The sequence below is a fragment of the Neovison vison genome, chromosome X (genome assembly GCF_020171115.1).
Source record: "Neovison vison isolate M4711 chromosome X, ASM_NN_V1, whole genome shotgun sequence".
Taxonomy (NCBI): domain Eukaryota; kingdom Metazoa; phylum Chordata; class Mammalia; order Carnivora; family Mustelidae; genus Neogale; species Neogale vison.
Genome location: NC_058105.1, coordinates 29,896,883 through 29,917,618, shown reverse-complemented (window position 1 = coordinate 29,917,618; position 20,736 = coordinate 29,896,883). Strand labels below are relative to the sequence as shown.

Sequence of the window (20,736 nt, the reverse complement as noted above, 5' to 3'; positions counted from 1 at the left end):
ATTTTTAAAATGGGACTTTTAAAATATCAATGTCATGGGGCACCTGGATGGCTCAGTGGGTTAAGCGTCCAACTCTGGATTTCACCTCCTACACCGCTCAGGGTTGTAAGATCGAACCCCATGTGGGGCTCTACATTGGGTATGGAGCCTGCTTAAGATTCTTTCTCTCCCTCTTAATCTGCCCCGCCCTGGCCCCCCCAAAATATATATGTACATCAATATCAAAAAAGACAAAGAGGGGCACCTGGGTGCCTCAGTGGGTTAAAGCCTCTGCCTTCGGCTCAGGTCATAATCCCGGGGTCCTGGGATAGAGCCCTGCATTGGGCTCTCTGCTCAGCAGGGAGCCTGCTTCCCCTCTGTCTCTCTGCCTGCCTCTCTGCCTACTTGTGATCTCTGTCTTTCAAATAATAAAATCTTAAAAAAAAAGACAAAGAAAGATTCTATATTAAAGGAGAATAGGGCACCTGGGTGGCTCAGTGGGTTAAGCCTCTGCCTTCGGCTCAGGTCATGATCTCAGGGTCCTGGGATCGAGGCCCCCATGGGGCTCTCTGCTCAGCAGGGAGCCTGCTTTCTCCTCTCTTTCTCTATGCCTGCCTCTCTGCATACTTGTGATCAGTCTCTCTCTGTTTCAAATAAATAAAAATAAAATCTTTAAAAAAAAAAAGGAGAATAAAGAGGGATGCCTGGGTGGCTCAGTCAGTTAAGCATCTGCCTTTGGCTCAGGTCATGATCCCAGGGTCCTGGGATCGAGTCCCACATCAGGCTCCCTGCTCAGCGGAGGGTCTGCTTCTCGCTCTCCATCTGTCTCTCCCCCTGCTTGTGCTCTCTCTCTCTCACGTGAGTAAATAAAACCTTTTAAAATTTAAAAAAAATAAAGGAGAATAAAGAGATGGGACACAATGGGTGATCCTAGACCAAATCCTATATGGAAAAAAAATGCTATAAAGCATGTTATTTGATAGATGAAGGTGTTGTAAAAATGCTAAATTTAATGAAGTCAATAACTGTGGTTACGTAAGAAAATATCCTTATTAGGAAATGCCCACTGGAATATTTAGGGGTAAAGAGGCATGATACAGGGGCACCTGGGTGGCTCAGTGGGTTAAGCCTCTGCCTTCGGCTCAGGTAATGATCTCAGGGTCCTGGAATCAAGCCCCGCATCAGGCTTTTTGCTTGGCAGGGAGCCTGCTTCCCTCACCCCTCTTCCTGCCTCTCTGCCTCCTTGTGATCGCTCTCTCTGTCAAATAAATAAATAAAATCTTTTAAAAAAGAGCCATGATACATGTAAATGACCTTCAAATGGTTCAGAAAAAATATGTATAGCCATCTGTAGATCTATATCTGTATATACAGAGCGCACAACGATAAACCAAACGGGCCAAATGTCATCAGCTGGTGAATCCGAGTCAAGAATATGCAGATATACTTTATAGCAGTCTCACAACTTAATTCCAAAATTAAATGTTTGGAAAGTGCATTAGCTCCCTACATTGCTGAAGAATCTCAATCTTGCTACATCTTGGTGATTTTTGGTTGTGTGGCCGGCTCTTTGCGAAGCTCTCTGAAGGGCTGTAAATTATGTTCCAACCCTTTGGAAGCTTGACATCTCTTGAGGAGGGAAGTCTCTCAAATAGGAGGCAGAAAAGATCATAAAAGTTCAACTAGGAAGTTTGAAAATGGAGAAGAGATCAGGATATGTGGATGTGGATGGGATTAAGAAAGACTTCAAGGAGAAGTTGGGGTCTGAGCCCCGAAAGCAGGATTCAAATCAAATCGGTAGAGGGTATTTCAGACAAAGCCAAAAAATAGTTTGCATATCTCCAGGAGAGGCTGGTGAGTGGAATGAAGGCTGGGTATTAGGAAGGACTGGAGAATAGCATTGAATAGATAAGATGTGACCGGTCCATGAGTTCCTCAAGAGCAGTGTCTACCTAGATCTCCTGCAATAGTATCCCCCGCAGCGCAGGGCACAGGGTCAAACTCATGGGAGGAGTTCAATATATTCTTATTATTGGATTGAGAACAAGTAATTTAATCCCCAAACCAAGCTAAGGAGTTTGGCCCCAAGTCTATATATAAAAGGTCGATGTATAATTTTTTATGGATGTTGAGCCCAAGGCAGGTTCCTTCTAAAGCCCAAGCCAGGTGAGCTAAGAGGTAGTGCAGGGGCTGGACAGACACCCATGTTAAGGTAGTTCCAGGTGGCAAAGCCACTGTGGGGTTCTACTGTCTGATACACAGCTCTTTCCAGGGGAACCTGCATTTTAAAAGAATGACCTCGCAAGAAAGCTGCACTTTTGGTAAAGGGAGGAATCTCCCCAAGTGGAGGCATTTCAGATAGGAGAGGATACTGCTTAACCTCAGGGCTTACAGTTGGAGGCCTGGCTGCTAGGCTCTTTTGAGTGATTTTGAGGCCCGGTTCTCTCCCTAGAAGCATTTGGCATTGTCACCGGCTTCAAAAGTGTCCCAGGGGCAGGCCCACATTGCCACAGCAGGCCCCTGCCCACGTGTCCATGTTCTAGCAGAACTGTATGCAAATTTTAGTTAAACACGTCCCCCACCCCCACTCACTTTCATTAAGTCTTCCGCCATTTGTCTTCATTTCTGATTTCTTTTATTTTTTAAAGATTTTATTTATTTATTTGAGAAAGGGAAAGAGAGCATAAGCAGGGAGAGTGGAAGAGGGAGAAGCACGCCCCCTCGCAGAGCAAGGAGCCCAATGTGGGGTTCCATCCCAGGACCCTGGGATCATGACCTGAGCTGAAGGCAGATGCTTAACCGACTGAGCCACCCAGGCATCCCTATTTGCAATTTCTTTTAACTGGCCAGTTCCCTCTAATGCCTTTAGGTTCAGTGATACACCAACCAAAACCCCATGACTCACAGACCAAATCTGCTCCCCCTGCCTGCATTTGGAAAGCTTTTTGGAATGCTTTTTGCATTTTCCAGTGGTTGAAAAAAAATCAAAAGGATGATAATTCAGGACACAGGGAAATGAAATTCACGTGTGAATTTCAAATTTCAGTATCTACAAATACAGTTTTATTGGCACTGAGCCATGTTCATCCTTCTCCCTATTATCTATGGCTGCTTTTGTGCTGGAGTGAACAGTTGCAGAGGCCACATTGCTGCAAAGCCTAAAATAACTTACTGGCTGGTCCTGTATAGAAGTTTGCTGACCCCTGGTCTACAACAATGGTTCTCAATATGGAATGATTTTGCCCTCCAGGAGACATTTGGCAATGTCCAGGGACATTTTGGGTTATCACAACTTGGGGGGAGGGAGAGTGCCAAACACGCTATAATGCATAGGACGGCCCCTACGACAAAGAATTCTCTGATTTAGAATGTCAATAGTGCTGAGGTTGAGAAACTCTGGATTAGAGGAACCTAAGGTACTTCAGGTAAAGGGAAAACTCCATCCTTAATAAGGGATGTGGTTTATTGAACCAGGTTGTTAATTTTCATCTGCTCATGTAGATTTCACAATCACCCTGCAAAGCAATTACTTCTATTCTCCTTTTACGAAAAGTTTTTAACCCAACTTGCCCCAGAGCACACAGCAAGAGTGTCGGGCTCCAGCGCCCATATTTTCCCATACCCAGGGGCCTGCCACTGCTCAGTGACGTCATAGGCGAGTGTTGTCTGTGTCTCCCTACTACCCTCTAGTGGGCGAGCTGCGCAAACGCAGGACAGTGTTGTTTCCTCCGGTACGGGGAGAAGAGGGATACTTCTCAGTTCTCTGGGTCTCCAGCCTCTGGCCAATCGGGAAATGAAACCGAGGAGAGAGAACCCCACCTCGACTGCAACCAGAATTGTAAAAAGCTGACCCTTCTCCCCTCTTGCCCACCTTAACGCTGGGGGCAAGAGGAGGCTTCCCTCCCTGGTAGACCCAGGACGTCAAGTCCTACTTGCTATCTATAGAATGCTTTCCGAGTCATGAAGCATGGTCCTATTCAATGAATTTCCAGGATGCTCACATCACAGGAATAAATGAAAGAAAGACATGCGGTGCAGAGTTCTTTTCCTGCAGGAATTAAAACTCACCAGAATCTTGTTCTGCGGGATCTGGCATTCCACTTCCTCCACCTTTTATCCTAGATGACAGTCAGCTCAATGTATCCGTTAACCCCATACTAATAAAGGAAAATGGAGGACTTCCTGCCCACCGCCCCCCCCACCATGGGAACTGTAGGCCCAAATGGCAAGAGGGGGGCATGGCAGCCCACTTGCCAAGATTATATATGCGCTTGCCTCCCTGAGCCGCTGGGAGTCACCCACGTGAAAGGCAGCTACCCACTCCTCCCAGGGCAAATCGTGGTGGAACGCATCACCTAACGATTTAAGATCAGATCACACAGCCTTGGAGCATTTCTTTGAATTTTATTGAAAATTGACATGGACATTAGAAAGGTATCAAGCTAAACAGTGCTGGTTTTGGGGTGTTTCTCCTGGCAAATGAAAGCCCCAGAGGGGCGGTGACCGGTCACACTTTTGAGCAAAAAGAACAAAGGAGAAGAAAGAAAAACACACAGAGATTCTGGAAAACATGCAAAGAGGCTCTCTCAGGAGACACCAGACAGTGGAATGGCAATGATTGTCGGGATATACAGGAAAGAGCGCGCTTACATGGTATTTTGATGCAAGTTAAGCCAATGAATTCAAGGCAGATCTATTAACACGAAGCTCTCCTTGCAGACCCCGGGTTGAGCAGAAACCTCTCTCAAAACCCCAAATGGCCCTGGAGGGTTGAATGGAGTAGTTTTGCTCTTACTAACCTTAAAGCCCCTCCTGTCTCTCCCTTCCCCGCCTGAGGGTGAATGGATCCGGTTTTCCCCCTTACTGGGGCAGGGGCAGGGTGAGTTCTGCAGAAGGCCTGTGAATGCTGGAGAGAGGACTGTCGCTGGACCTTCTCTTCCATATTCAGACATGTTTAACAGTGAGTGGCCGTCGACAGTCAACCCATTGGACCGGAGAATTGGTGTTTAAAAAGGAAAACCAGGAAACTTGGGAACAGAGCTTCCACACCCACAGCTGTCTCCCGTCCTAGTCACTGACACTTGGGTGAGTCGTCCTGCAGCTGTCTCTGTCAGGTTACCTTTGGTCCGTGCTCCAGCTCGGAAGATTCTTTTCCTGCCTTGCTTAGGTCAGGACAAGACATTTCCATTTAAAATACCATGTAAGCCAGGAGAACCCTGGTGGAGTGTGGTGTGTGTTACAGGCCCAGTTTGAGGGGAGAAGGGGATTGGTTGGTTTCTGGTTTGAGACAAGATAATGGCAGTCTTCTCCTGGAGACTTAGTGCAGCTGCTGAAGACAAGATTAAAAAAAGCTGGAGAGGGAGAGAGAAAGAGAAAGAAAACATGAAATTAGCCAAAGAGAAAGGACATTCAGAGTAAGACCAGGCAAGGGGCATGGGTCGTGGAAGGCAGCACAGAGGATACTAGGAGAAGACAGGTTAGGAAGGGGGTCACCGACAGACCGGAACCACCGGAAGTCTGCTGAGAAGATTTTTAAGAACACCACACACTGGTTTGAAGCTTCTTGTTTTAATTAAAAAAAAAAAAGCCACGTGTGAATGCCAAATGATTAAAACCAAAACCAAAAGTGATTTGCACCGCAGCGAGGAAAAGGAAACTTCTTGGCTTAAGAGGAATGGTGTGTGTGTGTGTGTGTGTGTGTGTGTGTGTGATCACATATAGGAATTTTTCAGGAAAGCCATTCCGGTCCAGTTTGGGCAAATGCTGACTGGATTTGTCTCACCAGAAGTTAACAGAGAACTTAAGGGTATTTAAAACAACAATTGTACGAATTACAAAGAAAAAAACTGGTTCTGTCTACAGTGAGAAAACTACCCAGGAAAAGAACCATTTTTTTCTTTTTTTTTTTTTCCACGTCAGATGGGTAATGTGCCGAGGTCGTGACAAGGTTTGAGGGTGGCACATGCCACACAGGAGCAGGAACACCCAATCATCATGCTTATGAACTACAAAAAGAACTATGTTAATCCTTTTAGTTGACTTCAGAAAGGCCTTCTGTTCCCTCGCAGGTTAGATTTTTTCCTTTACCAAACTTCCTTGATTACAAGGGTCCTGTAAGGCACCTGTTCCACACTCGCGTGCCTGGGCCCCCGTCCAGAGTTCCAGAAAAGTGGACCTGTTGGCTGGTCAACAGGCACCATCAGCAGAAACGCTCAGCTCAGAAGCTGGCCTGGAGTCCTCTGCTTTGCCGGCCCCCACCCACTCCCTCCTCAGTTTCCTATGGGGGTAGGGGGAACCCTCAAAGGCCCTGTGATGTCAACTATCCGTTTTCTCCCAAAATCAAAAGACCTTGGTCTCCAGCAACAGAGAGGTACAGGCTGAATCCATTTGTGACACGGAGCCGGGGTCAGGAGACACTGAATTTCGCCTGCTTTCCACCGCAGAACAGCACTGGGACATCGGGCCAGTCCCTCGACTTCTCCGGCTCTCCATTTCCTTTGGGTCGTATCTGTTTGATGAACCAAAATTTCTCCCTGGCCCTGACCTTCCCACCTAGCCCCTTAAGTTCTCCCAAAGCTGGCTGGCGGGTCTACTACTTTTGAAGTTTTCAGAGCTCCTCAGGCTTCAAGTAGTTAATATGTAAACAAATGCAAATGAGAAGCCCCCCCATTTGTGATGCAAATGATAACCCAGGGAAATGGTGATCCGCTGGCTGTTTGAGTTTGAGGTTCTTGGGAAAGAGCTGTTAAGACTGGACCCCAAGACAGCAAAGCTGCAAATGCGATGCCTTTCCCAAGGACACCTGCCAGCCCTAATGTCGGATCTCTCCGAGCTACTGGCGGAATATCGTTTTTTGTTTGTTTTGTTTTGTTTTGAACCTCCACGCATGGGATCTCCTAAAATCCTCCCCTAGGAGACTTGGATTTTTCTCAAGAAACTCCAAATTTGCCTCTGGCCACTAACCAATGAGTGACTCACCCAACACTACACATGAAAACTGCGCTCTCGCTCTGCCAACAAGAAGAGAGAACATGTGCGTACATTCGTTTCTTGTTGCTTCTACTTTTCACTTCCTGTATTATTTACAATCTCTTAGGGAAGAGAGGAAAGCCCCTCCCCATCCTCAGCACTTCGGAAAGCCCTGAAAATTTGGCAAAGCCTGGTTTTACTATGTGTTTTTTTGGGGGGGAATGTGATCCCCTCCCCCTCAAAAAACCCTTAAAAAAAAAAAAAAGTAAAGAAGAAGAAGGTCATGATCATTGCCAGCGGACTCAGAGGCAGAACTCAGAAGAAGAGGTGGAAGTCCGTGGCTGGGGTGGGGGTGGGGGGTGGGGGGTACTGTCTGCCCCCTCCCCCAAAGGAAAGCTGTCAGTTAAAATAGGAACCTTGGCTTAAAAGGCTAAATGGAGTCCAGTCCAGCTGTAGCGGGGAATACTATTCAGTACACAGCCATGGATTACTGCAAAGGAAGGGCAGAGAAATGGCGCATTAGCCACACATTATTGCCACGTGACCTTCAGCTCGCTCTCTTGCTCCCTCTCTCACTGGCCAAACACCAAAGGATGCTGTACCTTGTGGCCCTGACAGTGGAGGGCTCTCTACTTCAAAGGGGTTCCCAAAGCCACTATACCATAGGCCCATTATAAAAACTGGGGCTGAACTACATTTTAAATATCACATCCAGATAAAGTTAGGGACCTTCCCAGACAGAACCCCTCTTCTCTCCTCCCCAGCAGACAGTCTCGCCTCTTCTTATGGGTGGGTGGGGGGGAGACACATGCAAAACACAGGTTAAAATTCATCCCATGCACCAACTAAAAACTGGAAGACGCATCAGAGCAAAGCTGAAAACATTGCTTCTTTGACCTTGCAGTCTGGCAGTTTCCAGCATGAACCTGCAACTAGGCCTGCCTGAGTGGAACAGAGATACTGAGACACCTCAGAATTCCAGAAGTCTATCATTGAAGACACTAGGTTGATAATAACATTCAGGTTTATTCTCCCTTCTGCATTTGTGGGTTATCTGGAATTAGAGAGAGCAGAGGTTTATGTTCTTTTCTTCAGCAGTCATGTTTTCTGGAAAGGACTTGGTTCTGGATTTTTAACACAACTTGAGTGCAACTTACTTGGAGCAACTCAAAACTGGAAAAGGCGGGGCTGAGAGGCCTGAAGAAAAAGGCACCCGAGGCTCTCCTTTTGGAGCTCTCTGAGAAGGGGCCATGGCTCCTGTTGGGGGTAAGGAGGGGGTCAGGGAAGCCCAGTGCATGGGGACTAACTGCGACTCACTGGCGCTTATGCAGCCGCAGTAGAGGCAAATACTTCAGGGAAACAAGCGGCAATCACAATTCGAACAGGGAAGCTGGTGGTGGAGAGTAGGAGATAGGACCCTCGAACATGTTCTAGTCTGGCAAAGATGGCGGGGGAGTGGCTGGCGGTGGTGGGGAGGGGCAGGGACTGGGATGCAGGAGGCATCTCCATTTCCAAGCCACATGACCGCTGGCTTCTTGACCAGAGGCCAGACACCCATCCTCAGACTCCCAGGCTTCTATAAACTTTGGCAGGAAAAGGGGGGAGGGCATGGGTTGTGTGCCCCCTCAGGCGTGTTAAGGGGAGATTAGAGAAAGGGAGGCCCAGCTCTGTTGCGCAGGAAAAGGGCGTCTACAGGAAGCCCAAACTGAAAATGAAAAGAGAAGTTGGGTTAATGAATGGATGGATTAATGTACAACAACAACAACAAAAGGTTAGAAGGAAATTGTCGTGATGGCTAATGGATAAATTAGGATATAGCTATGTTAGAATAAGGTCTTATTGCATTGGCTCCTGGAAACATGCTCTCTCTCTCACATACCCCCATACCCCTCAGAGTGACAGGAGAGTGGCTTTAGCTAAGCAAAATAATTACCAACAGCCAAAGAATACTTTCTCTCTTCTTAATTACTAGGTCCTGATGCCCCGCCCCAAGACACTGTACAGGAGTCCAGTCAGCAAATCTCCAACCAGGGGGCCTCAGGCCGCTGGGCAGAGTGCCAGGCTCTTGGCCACGGCTTGCCTTGTCCCACAGGGAAATTAGAAGGGATGGAGGTTTCTCCTCAGGTAGACTCTGGAGCAGCCCCACTTAACTATGAGGCAGGACTGGGAAGTATCTGGAGATCGTTGAGGAGTGTGCAGTAGGGTCCAGACCACAGTTACCTGCCACTAACTCATTTTGGGAGCCTCGGTAAGCCTCTGAAATTCCCCACTCCTCCATCCACTTGTCTTGCAAACTAAAGACTATTCCTTTCTTCTCTGCCTCACAGGATTGTTGCAAGGGGAAAATAACATGTCATCTGGAGAAACGCATTGGAAAGTATTAAAATGCCACACAAATGCTCACCCCTTATTCTAGTCTTTGTCTACTTCCCGGGGGAGGAGAGACCTAAAAAACATGGCGGCGGCCTATGCTCGGGGCAGTGTGGGCGGGCGGATGTATTTTGGTACGTGTATCCTGTCCACATCCTGTGTGTGTGTGTGCGCGCGCGCACACACACACACACACACCACGGGCCAAGGGGCCAGAAACCATTGAGATAACAGTATGGACAACTGTGTAGGGGTCCCAGAGGAATATCTCTTGCAAGTGCAGACTGTGGGCCCCTAGAGCCTCCAAACATTTCAAAACCAGGGAGGAACAGCGAGCCTTCCCTTGCCCGTGCTGCAGTTAATGAGGGGTGGCCTTTGTGATCTGCCCCTGGAATGAGGGCTTTGGAGGAGGGGACAGGCTGCCCTTGTGGCTTTCAGATGCCCTGGAGCCCAGCCCCACCCCCACGTACTTGGTTTGGGACTGTCCTCGCAGTCTGCTGGGGAGAAGCCTGCCAGGAAAAGCTGATCTACTTGGGGTTGGGGTGGGCTGTTCCCACTGGTTGCCAACTGTCTCTCACTTGTACAGCATGGCTTTAATTATAGTTTTGCCAGAATTCATTTTCATAATGGCTACTAACAATGATTTACTCAGGAAAACATGAACCAAACTGTGTCAGGCCCTGGGCACTGCAACCAAAGTCAACCAAAGTCTAACCCACCAGGATTCGTCTTTGCTGCGGTCCTCCCTGAAAACAGGGAGGCAAATACGCAGAGCCCCTAGAGGCGTCGGACACTTTGCTGGAGGCATGAGAGCCACAGCAGTGGACAGACGCTCTAGGAATTCCAAGTCTTCCCAAATGGAGATCTGCAGCTTCATACCCATCAACTAATAGGGGCTCCAAGACTTGCCTTTAAGCCAGACAATAAATCATTGCATTATTCTTTTAGGGTTGTTTCCTTTGGCCCAATTTCAGGGGCCTTGTGTTTCAGAAGCCTCTGGGGACTTCCTACTGGAGATTTGCTTGAAATTAGAATGTCTTGCCAGCTGCCCGAAGTCCCCAGACCGATACTGCCAGCCACGGGTTTGGCGATAACAGCAGGCTGTCCATTTAAATCATAAACTACATTGTGGGGAGAAGCCTTCTTGATAGTTTACATTCCGTGATCCAGACAAGCCAAATGCGGAAGGCGTTTATGAGACAGCCGGGGTATTCGGAACACTGGCTAGAATGTGATGGTAACAAATTGTGCATTTTGTAGGTGTGGTGACAGTGGCGTTGTGGTTATGGGTTGTTTTTTTTTTTAAGAGTCATCATCTCTTAGAGACCCCTGCGTAAGTACTGACAGATAAATGATACAGCTTTTGCTTTACAGGAATCCAGCAGGTTTGGGATTAACAGATGAGATGGCATTGGCCATATATGGAGAGTTTTTGGGGGACTGGGCTGTGGACACACAGGGTTACATTATACTCTCTTCTCTTGTTCTTGTCTGGAAGCTTCTATGGCCAAGTTCAAAAAAATAGCAGTATGCCTAATTCTGTGAAACATATACTTATGTTCCCTTGCTACTCACAGAGTCTAGAAGAATAGCTAAAAGGTGCTTAACCGTTGCTATAATTAACTTATAAACTACATGATGCCAAGGACTGTATTCACTCCACAGACATACCAGCCCTCAGGAATCCATGCTGCCAAAGGTTGCCTACCTGCCTTCTTATCGAAGGAGTTCAGGCAGCTGGTCTTGTAAGGAAATCTCTATAATATTTTAAACCTCATTTTCTTCCATTTTTATTATGGGTTTTTTTGGCAGGGGAGTGGGCACAGAGCCAAAGGCAAATTTGAGAACTTGAACCCCTTGGATAAGAAACGGCCACCAGAGGGAAACAGAGAAGCAAGTTTCCGTTGACTTGGAACATTCCCAAACCTGGGGTTCAATGTCAACCCTGACATTACAGGACAGACCAGGGAGCCCACTGATCTCCCTCATCACTACCTATTAGTTAATTCTGAAAGCGATGATTAGGGCACTTTTAAGAGAAAGAAACAGCCACAATTGACACCTCAGCTACCCGTCACAGAATCCACCTAGGCTACCCAGCCGTCGCAGCGGCAAGTCTGAAAACACTCCGCTTGTCCCCACGCAGGCCAACATTCCACACGTACCCTGGAGACTACAGCGAACTGTTGCTTAATGCTGTCAGTCACAAGAGCTAGGACTGTGAAGCAGCTTTTTGGTGACTGCGCATGCGTGTTGAGTGGAGAGAGGGATTTGGGGAGATGTGTTCTAGAAGCCACCGCCAGTTCGACTGAGAGTTAATAAAGCTTACCAGGACCTGGGTCTCATGCAGCATGCGGCAAACAGCAGAGTTAACTGTAAAACAGTAAGAGCTGATGAAGAGAGAGTGAGCTTGAGGACAAATCCAATTTTATGAGTTGACGCAAACAATGAAGGGTTAGCGATCAAAGGAAATGAGGCAGAGTGGGGTTGGGGGAGAAGGAGGGTGGCTGGGTACGGACCCCTGAACCGTGGGTACTCTTTCTTAACCTCTGGAGAAGACATGTCCCGCTATGGAGGGTCTTCTGCCTGGAGCGGGAGAGGGGGGATCTGTCCACATGAGACCACTAGGAGGGAGCGCCTGGTCTGGGAGGAACTTCAAGTGCGCGTCTGAATAGGGAATATTTACAGTTTAGTGTCAGTTTAGTGTCAGGCTGTGAGGTTAGAGCTGGAGGACAGATTTAGTTTTTCCCAATTTTAAAACTAGGAACCCATTCTTGCTGGTGTGACTCACACAATCCCAGATCAGTTCATAGACAGCGTGTCTGAAGACCCGTTTTTCTGGCTAGTTAAACTTTGTCCATCAGGTAACACCAAAACAAGTTCATTAGTCCGTGAATCTGACACAGAGTCTGGGGACTCAGTAACACAAATTTCTGGGCTCATGGGTGACAATGTTCAAATTACACTTTTGAATAACTGGATTGGGGCACTGAGTGCGTTCAGATAGTAACTACTTTACTGTGGTGCCGAAACCACTGTTTTATTCCTAAGTGATCAGTTGAGGCAAGAATTAAGTCGCTAAGAACAGAAGGTAAAGATCGTGGACACCTTTTAGATCCTGGGGTCCCTTTGGTAAGGACGTGGCCCAGGACTCCCCGTGAGGGCTTCCCGTGTCACACTGTGCAAGCAACTAGAGCATAGGGGACCCCTGGATAAGTCCCACTGGGAATCTTTTCCTCTCCTCTGGCTCCGGGATGCCGAATGGGGAGCTCGGGCCAGCAAAGCCACAAGGCAGCTCAGGGTTATGGGCCCGCATGGGAGCAGGAGCCCGTGCTGTCCTGCCTTCTCAAGTACCAGGGGGACGGACAGACTCTATAGTCACTGCCAGCTTGAGGTTGGGGCACATGGAGTCTACTAGCACCTGGGGGCTCCCCACCAAGTACTTACCACCCGACAATGATGTGGCCAAGAGGGAGGGAGGGCACAAACTGGGAGACCCGGACTGGGCTGCAGCCTTCAGTAAAAGCAGTTAAACTGCTGGCTGCGGCTAAGTGAGAAGCGGGTTGGGGGGCTAGAGGCATGGGGAGGTGAATACCTCAGACACGGGATGAACAAGCAGGCCCATAAGCCACATTGGCGCCAAGCTCTTGGGGAGAAGGAGGGTGCCTGGGGGCTTCTGCTAAGGCGGGCTCTCTCCTCTACCGTCCTCTTCCTTCACCTGTTCCTTGCAATTCTGCAGATCTCATGGTTTCCTCCTTTCTTTCTCCCCTCCCATGCTCTGTTTGCCCCCCCTTCTGTCCCTCCTTCCCCAGCTACCTGGACCTTGCCGGGCTTTCCCACCCAGCTGAGCAGGGGGGCCGGGGCCAGAGCCCGCCCCTACTCTCCGTTCCCCAACTCAGGGGACACGGAGACCAGTGATAGGGACTCAAACGCAAAACGCACCTGTCAGCCCACCGCCCTCGCCCCCCTGCCCCGTCTCCGGGCCCTGTGCTGAGGGGACGAGCAGAAGGAGAGAGAAGCTACAGCCCCGAGCAACCCACCACTTACTTTTTCTTCTCTTTGTCCCTTTTCAGAGTCTGTGAGCCTCCAGCTTGGGAGCCCTGGGACTGGAGCAGCTCGGCCGCTGTCTTTCTCTGTTTGAAGGCGTTCACTTCATCGTCCAGGGACTTCTTCTTATCCTCCAGCTTCTTCTTCTCGTCCTGGTGTAGCTTCTTTAGACGGTCAAACTTCTCGTGCAGCTGGCAGGGAAGCACAGGGGGTCTGAGGAGAGGCCCCTGGGAGCGGCTCCTCACGGAGCCAAGTCCAGGGCAGGTGGGGACCGGCGGCACCGGCGGGGACCTGAGGAGACATTTCTGCCAGGGATTGCTGTGATGGCACCAGAGGGCATGGTGTCTGCGGTAGGTCCCTCCCCTGCCACCTCATCTCCACATCTCTGCTCTTGAATGTGGTCAGGGGACTGTTATTAATGTCTATTAATTAAAAATTAGTATTAAGAACCGTTCTGGTGTTATTTGTATTTTATGAGGAAACTGGGCAGAGAAGTGAAGGAATTTGCCCAAGGTTAATCCATACTTCGGAGGATTATATGACAAGATGGCCCAATATGAGAGGGGGCCTCTGCCTTTCCTTACTCCCTCTGGTCAAGGAGGATCACCACGGGTTGCAGGAAAAACTTCAGCAGTGCCGAAGATGGTCAAAGAAAATACTTGTCCTCAGACATGGAAGGAGATGAAAGGATTTTATAAAATGGAATGAATGCAGAAACCTCAGCTTTGACCAAGGGGAGACGCAGCTAGCCCTGGATAGAACCCAGACACCCGAAGGAGACAGACACCGGAAGGAGAACGGTAAGAACATTCTGGCATGCCACTGCGCTAACAAACCAGAATGTGATCAAGTCCCCTGAATACCAAATATAACCTCACTTTCTTTTGAGGGCTCTGGAGAGAATTTAGGATTCCGTAGCAATCAAATCATACCACAGAGGAGGACAAGTCTCCGGGTCCTACAAGTGTTTGGGACTGTCACTTAGTAAGGGGAGATGGATGACAGGCTGGCTGAACAGATCGGCTTTTACTCGTCCCCTGGGGTACAGTGGTGGAAGCTGTGGCCATCTGTTTGCTCTAACCTGGCTTTCGTTCACTGGCCTTTCACTCATTTATCTTTGAGAACCCCTCGTGTCTCCTCCAATGTACCAGGTGGCATTTTGCTTTTGAAAAAGTGAAACTGAAAAACAAATCAATATCCATGCCATGGACTTTTCCCTTGACTCTTGAGCAGCACTGCCCCATAGAACTTTCTGCGGTGATGGACATGTTCATGGCCGGGCTCTCCAATATGGTAGCCACCAGCTACAGAAGGACTGAGCGTTTGAAACAGGGTTAATGTTAGCTTTGCGCAGTGGCAGTATCGTAGCCAATGAGGTTTATCCGAGGCGCGATTATTGCTAATTGAAACAGGGTTAATGTGACTGAGAAACTGAGTTTTACATTTTATTTCATTTTAGTCCATTTAAGTGTAAACAGCCACACGTGGCTAGTGGCTATGGGAGTGCAAGGCTCTAGAGAATGAAGAGACACAGAATGAGAACACATCCCAGCCTTGGTGAATGAGGGATCAAGAAGACAGATCTCACAGCATCCTCGGTGCCAGTCAAGGCAGGGTTGCTGATGCCGGGCCCTATTCCTGCCTGGAAGCTTCGAGGCTCCTGCCGGCTGTGTCCTTGTGGCAGAAGCCTCTACTGAATCCAAGCTGAGCCCCCTCTTCCTGTCTGTTGGGCAGTCAGGGTCACATTTACCTCTTTCTCTGCCTCTTTAAGTTCAGCTTCTTTCTCTTTGACTCTCTGGACAAACATCTGTCTCATCTCCTCTTCTTTTTTCTGGAGCTCCCCCAGGAACTCATTCCTTTTGGCCTCATATGTCTCCTGTAAGCTGTGAATATGGTCAGGTTAATTCCCCTGCCTTTGAAATGGCTCTTCGTCAATGAAAACTGGCCCCGGTGATCCTCCCTGGGTCCCCCCATCCCCTCTTTCCCCCATTCTGGGAGAGGTGCAAAGACAGAACCATAAAGCTGCAGGCAGCTGGCTTGGCGTGTGACCGCAGGGTCACGGGCTGCTAGAGGGGGCTGAGGTAGCCCTGGAGAACTGATAAGACACTTGGAACTGAAAGTGACTCCGAGCATCTGTTTCTCTGACCCGGTGACCCAGGTGAGGAAAGAGGACCAGAGAGGTGAGGTGATTTGCTCAAGGCCACATGGCTAGATGGAGGCAAGGCAGGAACCAGAAGCTGGGTCTCTGGTCTCTTAATCTGGGTCCTTCCTCTGTACCTGGCTCCCACGTCCTGGCTCCGAAATGGACCACATTAGTAGAATATTTCAAAAAAACATGTGGTGAGACTCCACCGTGTGCTCGACAGAGGCCCAAGCGACGCTATGCTAGTCATTCAGCATCTAGAGCCAACAGCCACTGGGCCCACCACCAAGGAACTCATGGTTGGTCTACTGGGAGGTACCCAGGCCAAGTCTCCCTGCCCCCAGCCTCAGTTTTAAAACCACAGGAGTCAACCTAGTGAAGAAGAGGAGGGCTCATGCTCTGAAGAGGGCAGCAGGTGGAAGGGCACATGTGGAGAGACAATGATGCACTTGGGGAGCCGGGCGGGTCCAAGATGGCCGGAGAGCATCGCAGAAGCTTTGGAGCAGAGGAAGGTGGGGTTCCCAAGTCCAGCGGGAGAGAGCAGGTGTTGGAGGTCGCCCTGCGCGCTTGGCCTTTTAGCCACTGCAGGGTTTCAAGCAGGAGGACTGACTTCACACCATTTGAAAATGAGAAAGACCCCTCCAGCTGTTGCGTGAAGGACAGACTTCCCCACAGTCCAAAGAAGAAATGATGGGATCGCTCACTCCCACAAAAAAGCCGGAAAAAAACAATGAGATCTTGCCATGTATCACAAGACAGATGGATCCGGGGGCAGGCGGGGGGCGGAAGACTAAGTGAAAGGAGTCGGTCAGAGAAAGACAAATGCCAGGTGATTTCACCTGTATGTGCGACTTAAGAAACAAAAACAAGCGAACAAGGAGAAAGGAGAGACAGACAAACAAAAAAACCAGACTCTTAAATACAATGAATCTTGGAACACTGCATCAAAAACTAATGATGTACTATATGGTGACTAACATAACATAATCTAAAAAATACGGAGAATAAGGTTGCCAGGTGTGGGCTGGGCAGGGGGTATTGGGAGGAGATGGGTGGGGATGGAGGAAATGGGATAAAGAAGGAACAATGGGGGGTGCCTGGGTGGCTCAGTGGGATAAGCCTCTGCCTTTGGCTCAGGTCGTGGTCCCAGGGTCCCAGGATCGAGCCCCGAGTCAGGCTCTCTGCTCAGCGGGGAGCCTGCTTCCCCCTCTCTCTGCCTGTCTCTCTGTCTACTTGTGATCTCTCTCTGTCAAATAAATAAATAAAATCTTTTTTTTTAATCCAGATTTGAGGGAACCTACAGGACAGTGAGGGAAGCAGAAGGACGTTAGAATAATTTGGGGTTTTTGGCTCAGGCAACTAGGTGGACAGTGGACCCAGGAAGTGCAGCAAGGAACCCTGGGAAAGGGGTGTGTTTACAAGGGGACAAGATGGAGTGAAGTTTAGACCCCTGCACTTGGGGGTATGTCCTCCATGGGGCGTCCGAGTCAGAATATCTGGTTGGCAGTTGGAGCAATGAGTTTGGGGCTCAAAAGTACGATTTTGGCATGGGAGTCATCTCTTTCTAAGCAGTAAGAAGGACTGATTGTAAAAAGAACTTGCTGCCAAGAGAAGAAAGAGGGACAGGAGCAGAGGCCCTAGGAAGGAACCCTGGGGTACCCCGACATTTAAAGTGAGCTGAAGAAAAGGAGCCTGCCAGTGTGGCCCAGAGGAAGAAGGGGAGAGAAGGACCCGACCCTGCCCGGCCAGTGTGAGGGAAGCCAAAGGCAGAGAGAATTTCGGGAAAGAAGCGGTGGGGAGGGATACTGAACAACTGAATGAGCAGGCAGGGGCACACAGAAGCAGATTAAAGCTGTGGGAGAGGGGCCCAGTCAGTGGCTCAGTCAGTGAAACATCTGCCTTCAGTTCAGGTCATGATCCTAGGGTCCTGGGATCGAGTCCCACGTCACCCTCCCTGCTCAGCGCAGAGCCTGCTTCTCCCTCTGCCCCTTCTCTCCACCCTGCTTGTGCTCCCTCTCTCTCTGATAAATAAAGAAATAAATCTTAAAAAAAGATAAAGCTGTGGGAGGGGAAGGAGAGGGAAAACTGAGGGAGTGCCCACCAGAGAGGTGAGCACAACTTCCCCCATCCCCAGGAGTTCCAGCCACCCCTGTCCCCAAAGGAGAGCAAGTCCACTCCTTTGGAACCAGGCCTCCCTGCAGGACTGGCCACACTCTGCCCCTAGGCCGACTTCATGCTGGGAACTGGTACTGTGGGATCTCAGGGACCATCTGAAAACCTGGGCCCACAAGCACCCCCCTCACTAATTGAGGCCCGACACTTCCTAAGAGGGGACTGAGCTGTAATAAAGGACATCCCATGGTGATTTCAAGTGTGAGACTTATGTCACACATCATGCAGACAGATCAGATGGCTCCTGTCGGCATAGGAAACCACTTTCAGAAACATGCCTCTTAAAGAAAAAAAAATAAACATTCCTCTTGTCTGAAAGCATCTGAGATTCTGATTTGAGAAGTATCTCAGAGGTTATCAACATCCCACGGTCGAAAAAAAACCTCGCCCTTGAACGCAGACACTAAGGACAGTGCGTGAAGAGCATGAAGGTCACCGACAAGTGCGCAATGACTGCTACCCGGTCCCGTCATCTGGGCTTGACAAGGGGAAGGAGGGGAAGGAGCAGCTCAGAAATCTGGCGGGGCAGCCCGAGTCCAAAGAAGCAAGCAGGCCCATGTGTGGGCAGGGTCCGGGGCAAGCCTTCCACAGTCACAGGGTGGGCCGGGCTGGCTGGAGGGGTACCTGAAGGGTTTGCTGTCAGGGTCTGTGTCCTTGAAGCCCATCTCCTCCAGCTTGCAGCGCCGGTAAAGCTCGTAGTGCCGGCTGTGGGTCTGCTCCCGGAGGTCCTCCATGTTCACCCGGATCAGCATCTCCCGAAGCTTCACGAAGTCACAGTGGGCCTCGTTCTCCACTGCATGGCAGGGGAGAGGGGTGGAAAGCGCACTGAGAGGAGGGCCAGAAGCAGCGGAAATGGACCGATCGAGAGGCCAGAGGCCTCCCGGCCACATGGCCCCTCCATCTGGGCGTACACAGCCTGCGAATTGGCCTCCTGATCCCCTTTTCCACGGAAAACGCACATGAACAGTTAAAAGGCGGACAATAACGGAAAACTGCAAAACCATAAAAAAAATCTAAGAAGGCCTTCCGTGGCACCTCATGGGAATGTCTGTTTGCTCTGTGCCGCGTTTGCATTCACAGGAAATGCACATTCAGCCCTCCGTCCCATGAAGAGTTCCGGCATCTCTGCTCTCAGTATTGTGTGAGGCACCAGGAATTCAGAAACGAAGTCACGGAGCCTTGCCCTAAGGAGCTTACAGTGGAGCGGAAGATCGGAAGCAAACAGGCAAATACAATGCAAAAATTACCAAAGCGGAGGCCTATGTGGTGCAAGCCCAGAGGATGGGCGGGGGCCGAAGGTGCCCCAGCAGACTGAAGGCTTCACTAGAGAGGCTCTTGAGGGAAAAATGAGAATGTTATCAGGCAGATCGGGAAAGGGTCCACACAAGGTCTCAATAACGTTAGGCAAGTTTACGTGGCTAGCAAGCGGCGGATGGGCGTGAAATGCAGGTGAGCTAAGGGGGGGGCTCCGAGCAGGCGCCAAGTCTCCAAAGAATAAAGGGAAACAACTAGGACCTCTGTACACTGCAGTGACCAGGAAGGGTGTGAACCAAGGTGTGGCTTGCCTGAATGGTAGGTCGGAGATTCAAAGGAGGTGTGTTTTAGAGGGCGGATGGTGGACCAACAGCAGTACTGATGACTGGGCGAAGCGGATCCCACTTTCTGGCCCAAATGAAAGTGCCCCCCCTCAAAAGAGTAGGGCAAAGGTCTGCAGTTGGGGCAGTGGCCGAGAAGGACAGAAACAGAGACTAAATCATAGCCAAGTGGACTTGGACCACAGGGCTGTGTGCCTCCCCTGGGATATGGTGGGGGGTGTCTGGCCTGATCATGAGGGGACAGTGGTGTCTGAGATGACGAACTGGCCTCGCCACCCTAGGTTCTGTCTTCCAGGGCCTGGGAGAGGGGAGTGGGGGCAGGGAGGGGGTCTGGAATGACAGAGTGACCTTTATAACGCTCACATCAGCTCACATAACCCCTCTGCTTGAGACCCATGGCCCTGGGGCACTGGGCGGGCTCACTGGAAGAGCATGCAACCCTAGATCTTGGGGTCGTGAGTTTGAGCCCCGCACTGGGTATAGAGATTACTTAAATAAGCGAAACTTTTAAAAAATTAAAATTAAAAAAAAAAACCATTGCCTTGGGGATAAAGCCCCCTGCTCCCATAGAACACAAGCTAATGTTAAAAATCCCATCAGTCAGGCAATTCTCTGGACGAGCTCTTCCTCCATCTCCGCACAGCGATGCCTGGTGGCCGGTCAAAAGGATTGACTCCAAGGTCACTTGAACAGAACAGTGAACTGCAACTTACATGAAACACCTTCAAAAACCCCTCTGCCAGTTAGGTGTGCACGATCTAAATGGCAGGAAGTCACTGGAACCAGTTGGCTGGTTTCTCCTCATTTTACTCCACATGATTGTCTCTCAGACCACAGACTCATTCCCAGCTAGGACTATGGGTCCAGGAACCATTCACAAATGTTCCTAGCAGAGCATCTTGGCCCCAGATGGCAGAGAAGACCAAAACCTAGCACGGCTCCAATAACCAGTCCTGTCCTACCTATGGAAAAATCCAGCGACCACTGGAGAGGCTCCGGTGTGCCCAGAAGCATGCCAGCTTTGTATGCGAAGTGGATTAACTTCCCACCCACTTTCGGTTGTTTGTTCAGTGGCAGGGATGAGCATATAGTCCATCAGTGGCCCTCTTGCACATGGTAACCCTCTAAGACCCAGCTTAGAGCTGAAGATTTGGAGGACCAGAAGCTTTTTCTACCCACGGCCAGCATCCCAGGCCTTGCTGTATCCACAGAACTGACTAGTTCCATGAGTAACTTACCACGGGTCAGGCAGACCACGAAAGGAAGTTTCCTGAGTGTATATACGTCTGTTTTGAAATTGTATAAAATTTATACACACACACAGAGAAATAAAGAAGAAAAAATGAATACCAATGTATCTACAATTCCAATGAAACAGTACCAGCACCTTTGTGTCTCTGCCTGGACTTGAAATAGAGGCTGAACCACTATTCTGACTTCAGGCTTTGCCATCCTTCCTTT

General features: G+C 49.5%; 1 protein-coding gene, 1 non-coding gene and 1 pseudogene across 7 annotated transcripts in view; 1 reads left to right on the top strand and 2 right to left on the bottom strand.

Annotated features, from left to right (window-relative positions):
* Nucleotides 1-4,362: 4,362 nt before the first annotated feature.
* The window catches only part of SEPTIN6 (septin 6), a 60,638-nt gene continuing 44,264 nt past the window's right edge, over nt 4,363-20,736 (bottom strand). The window contains exons 7-11 of one of the 6 annotated variants that reach the window (XM_044236077.1): nt 18,305-18,473; nt 15,116-15,248; nt 13,366-13,556; nt 11,648-11,708; nt 7,955-8,653 (exon numbers count right to left, since the gene is read on the bottom strand). In XM_044236077.1, the coding sequence (XP_044092012.1) occupies nt 8,594-8,653; nt 11,648-11,708; nt 13,366-13,556; nt 15,116-15,248; nt 18,305-18,473 (614 nt within the window). In that variant the 3' untranslated portion in view covers nt 7,955-8,593. The other 5 variants (XM_044236082.1, XM_044236081.1, XM_044236079.1 and 2 more) reach the window with 5 other exon arrangements.
* Nucleotides 5,893-5,996, bottom strand: LOC122897877. The gene has a single exon (XR_006382706.1). It is a non-coding gene; the product is annotated as a small nucleolar RNA U13 (small nucleolar RNA).
* Nucleotides 14,708-14,840, top strand: LOC122897728 (annotated as a pseudogene).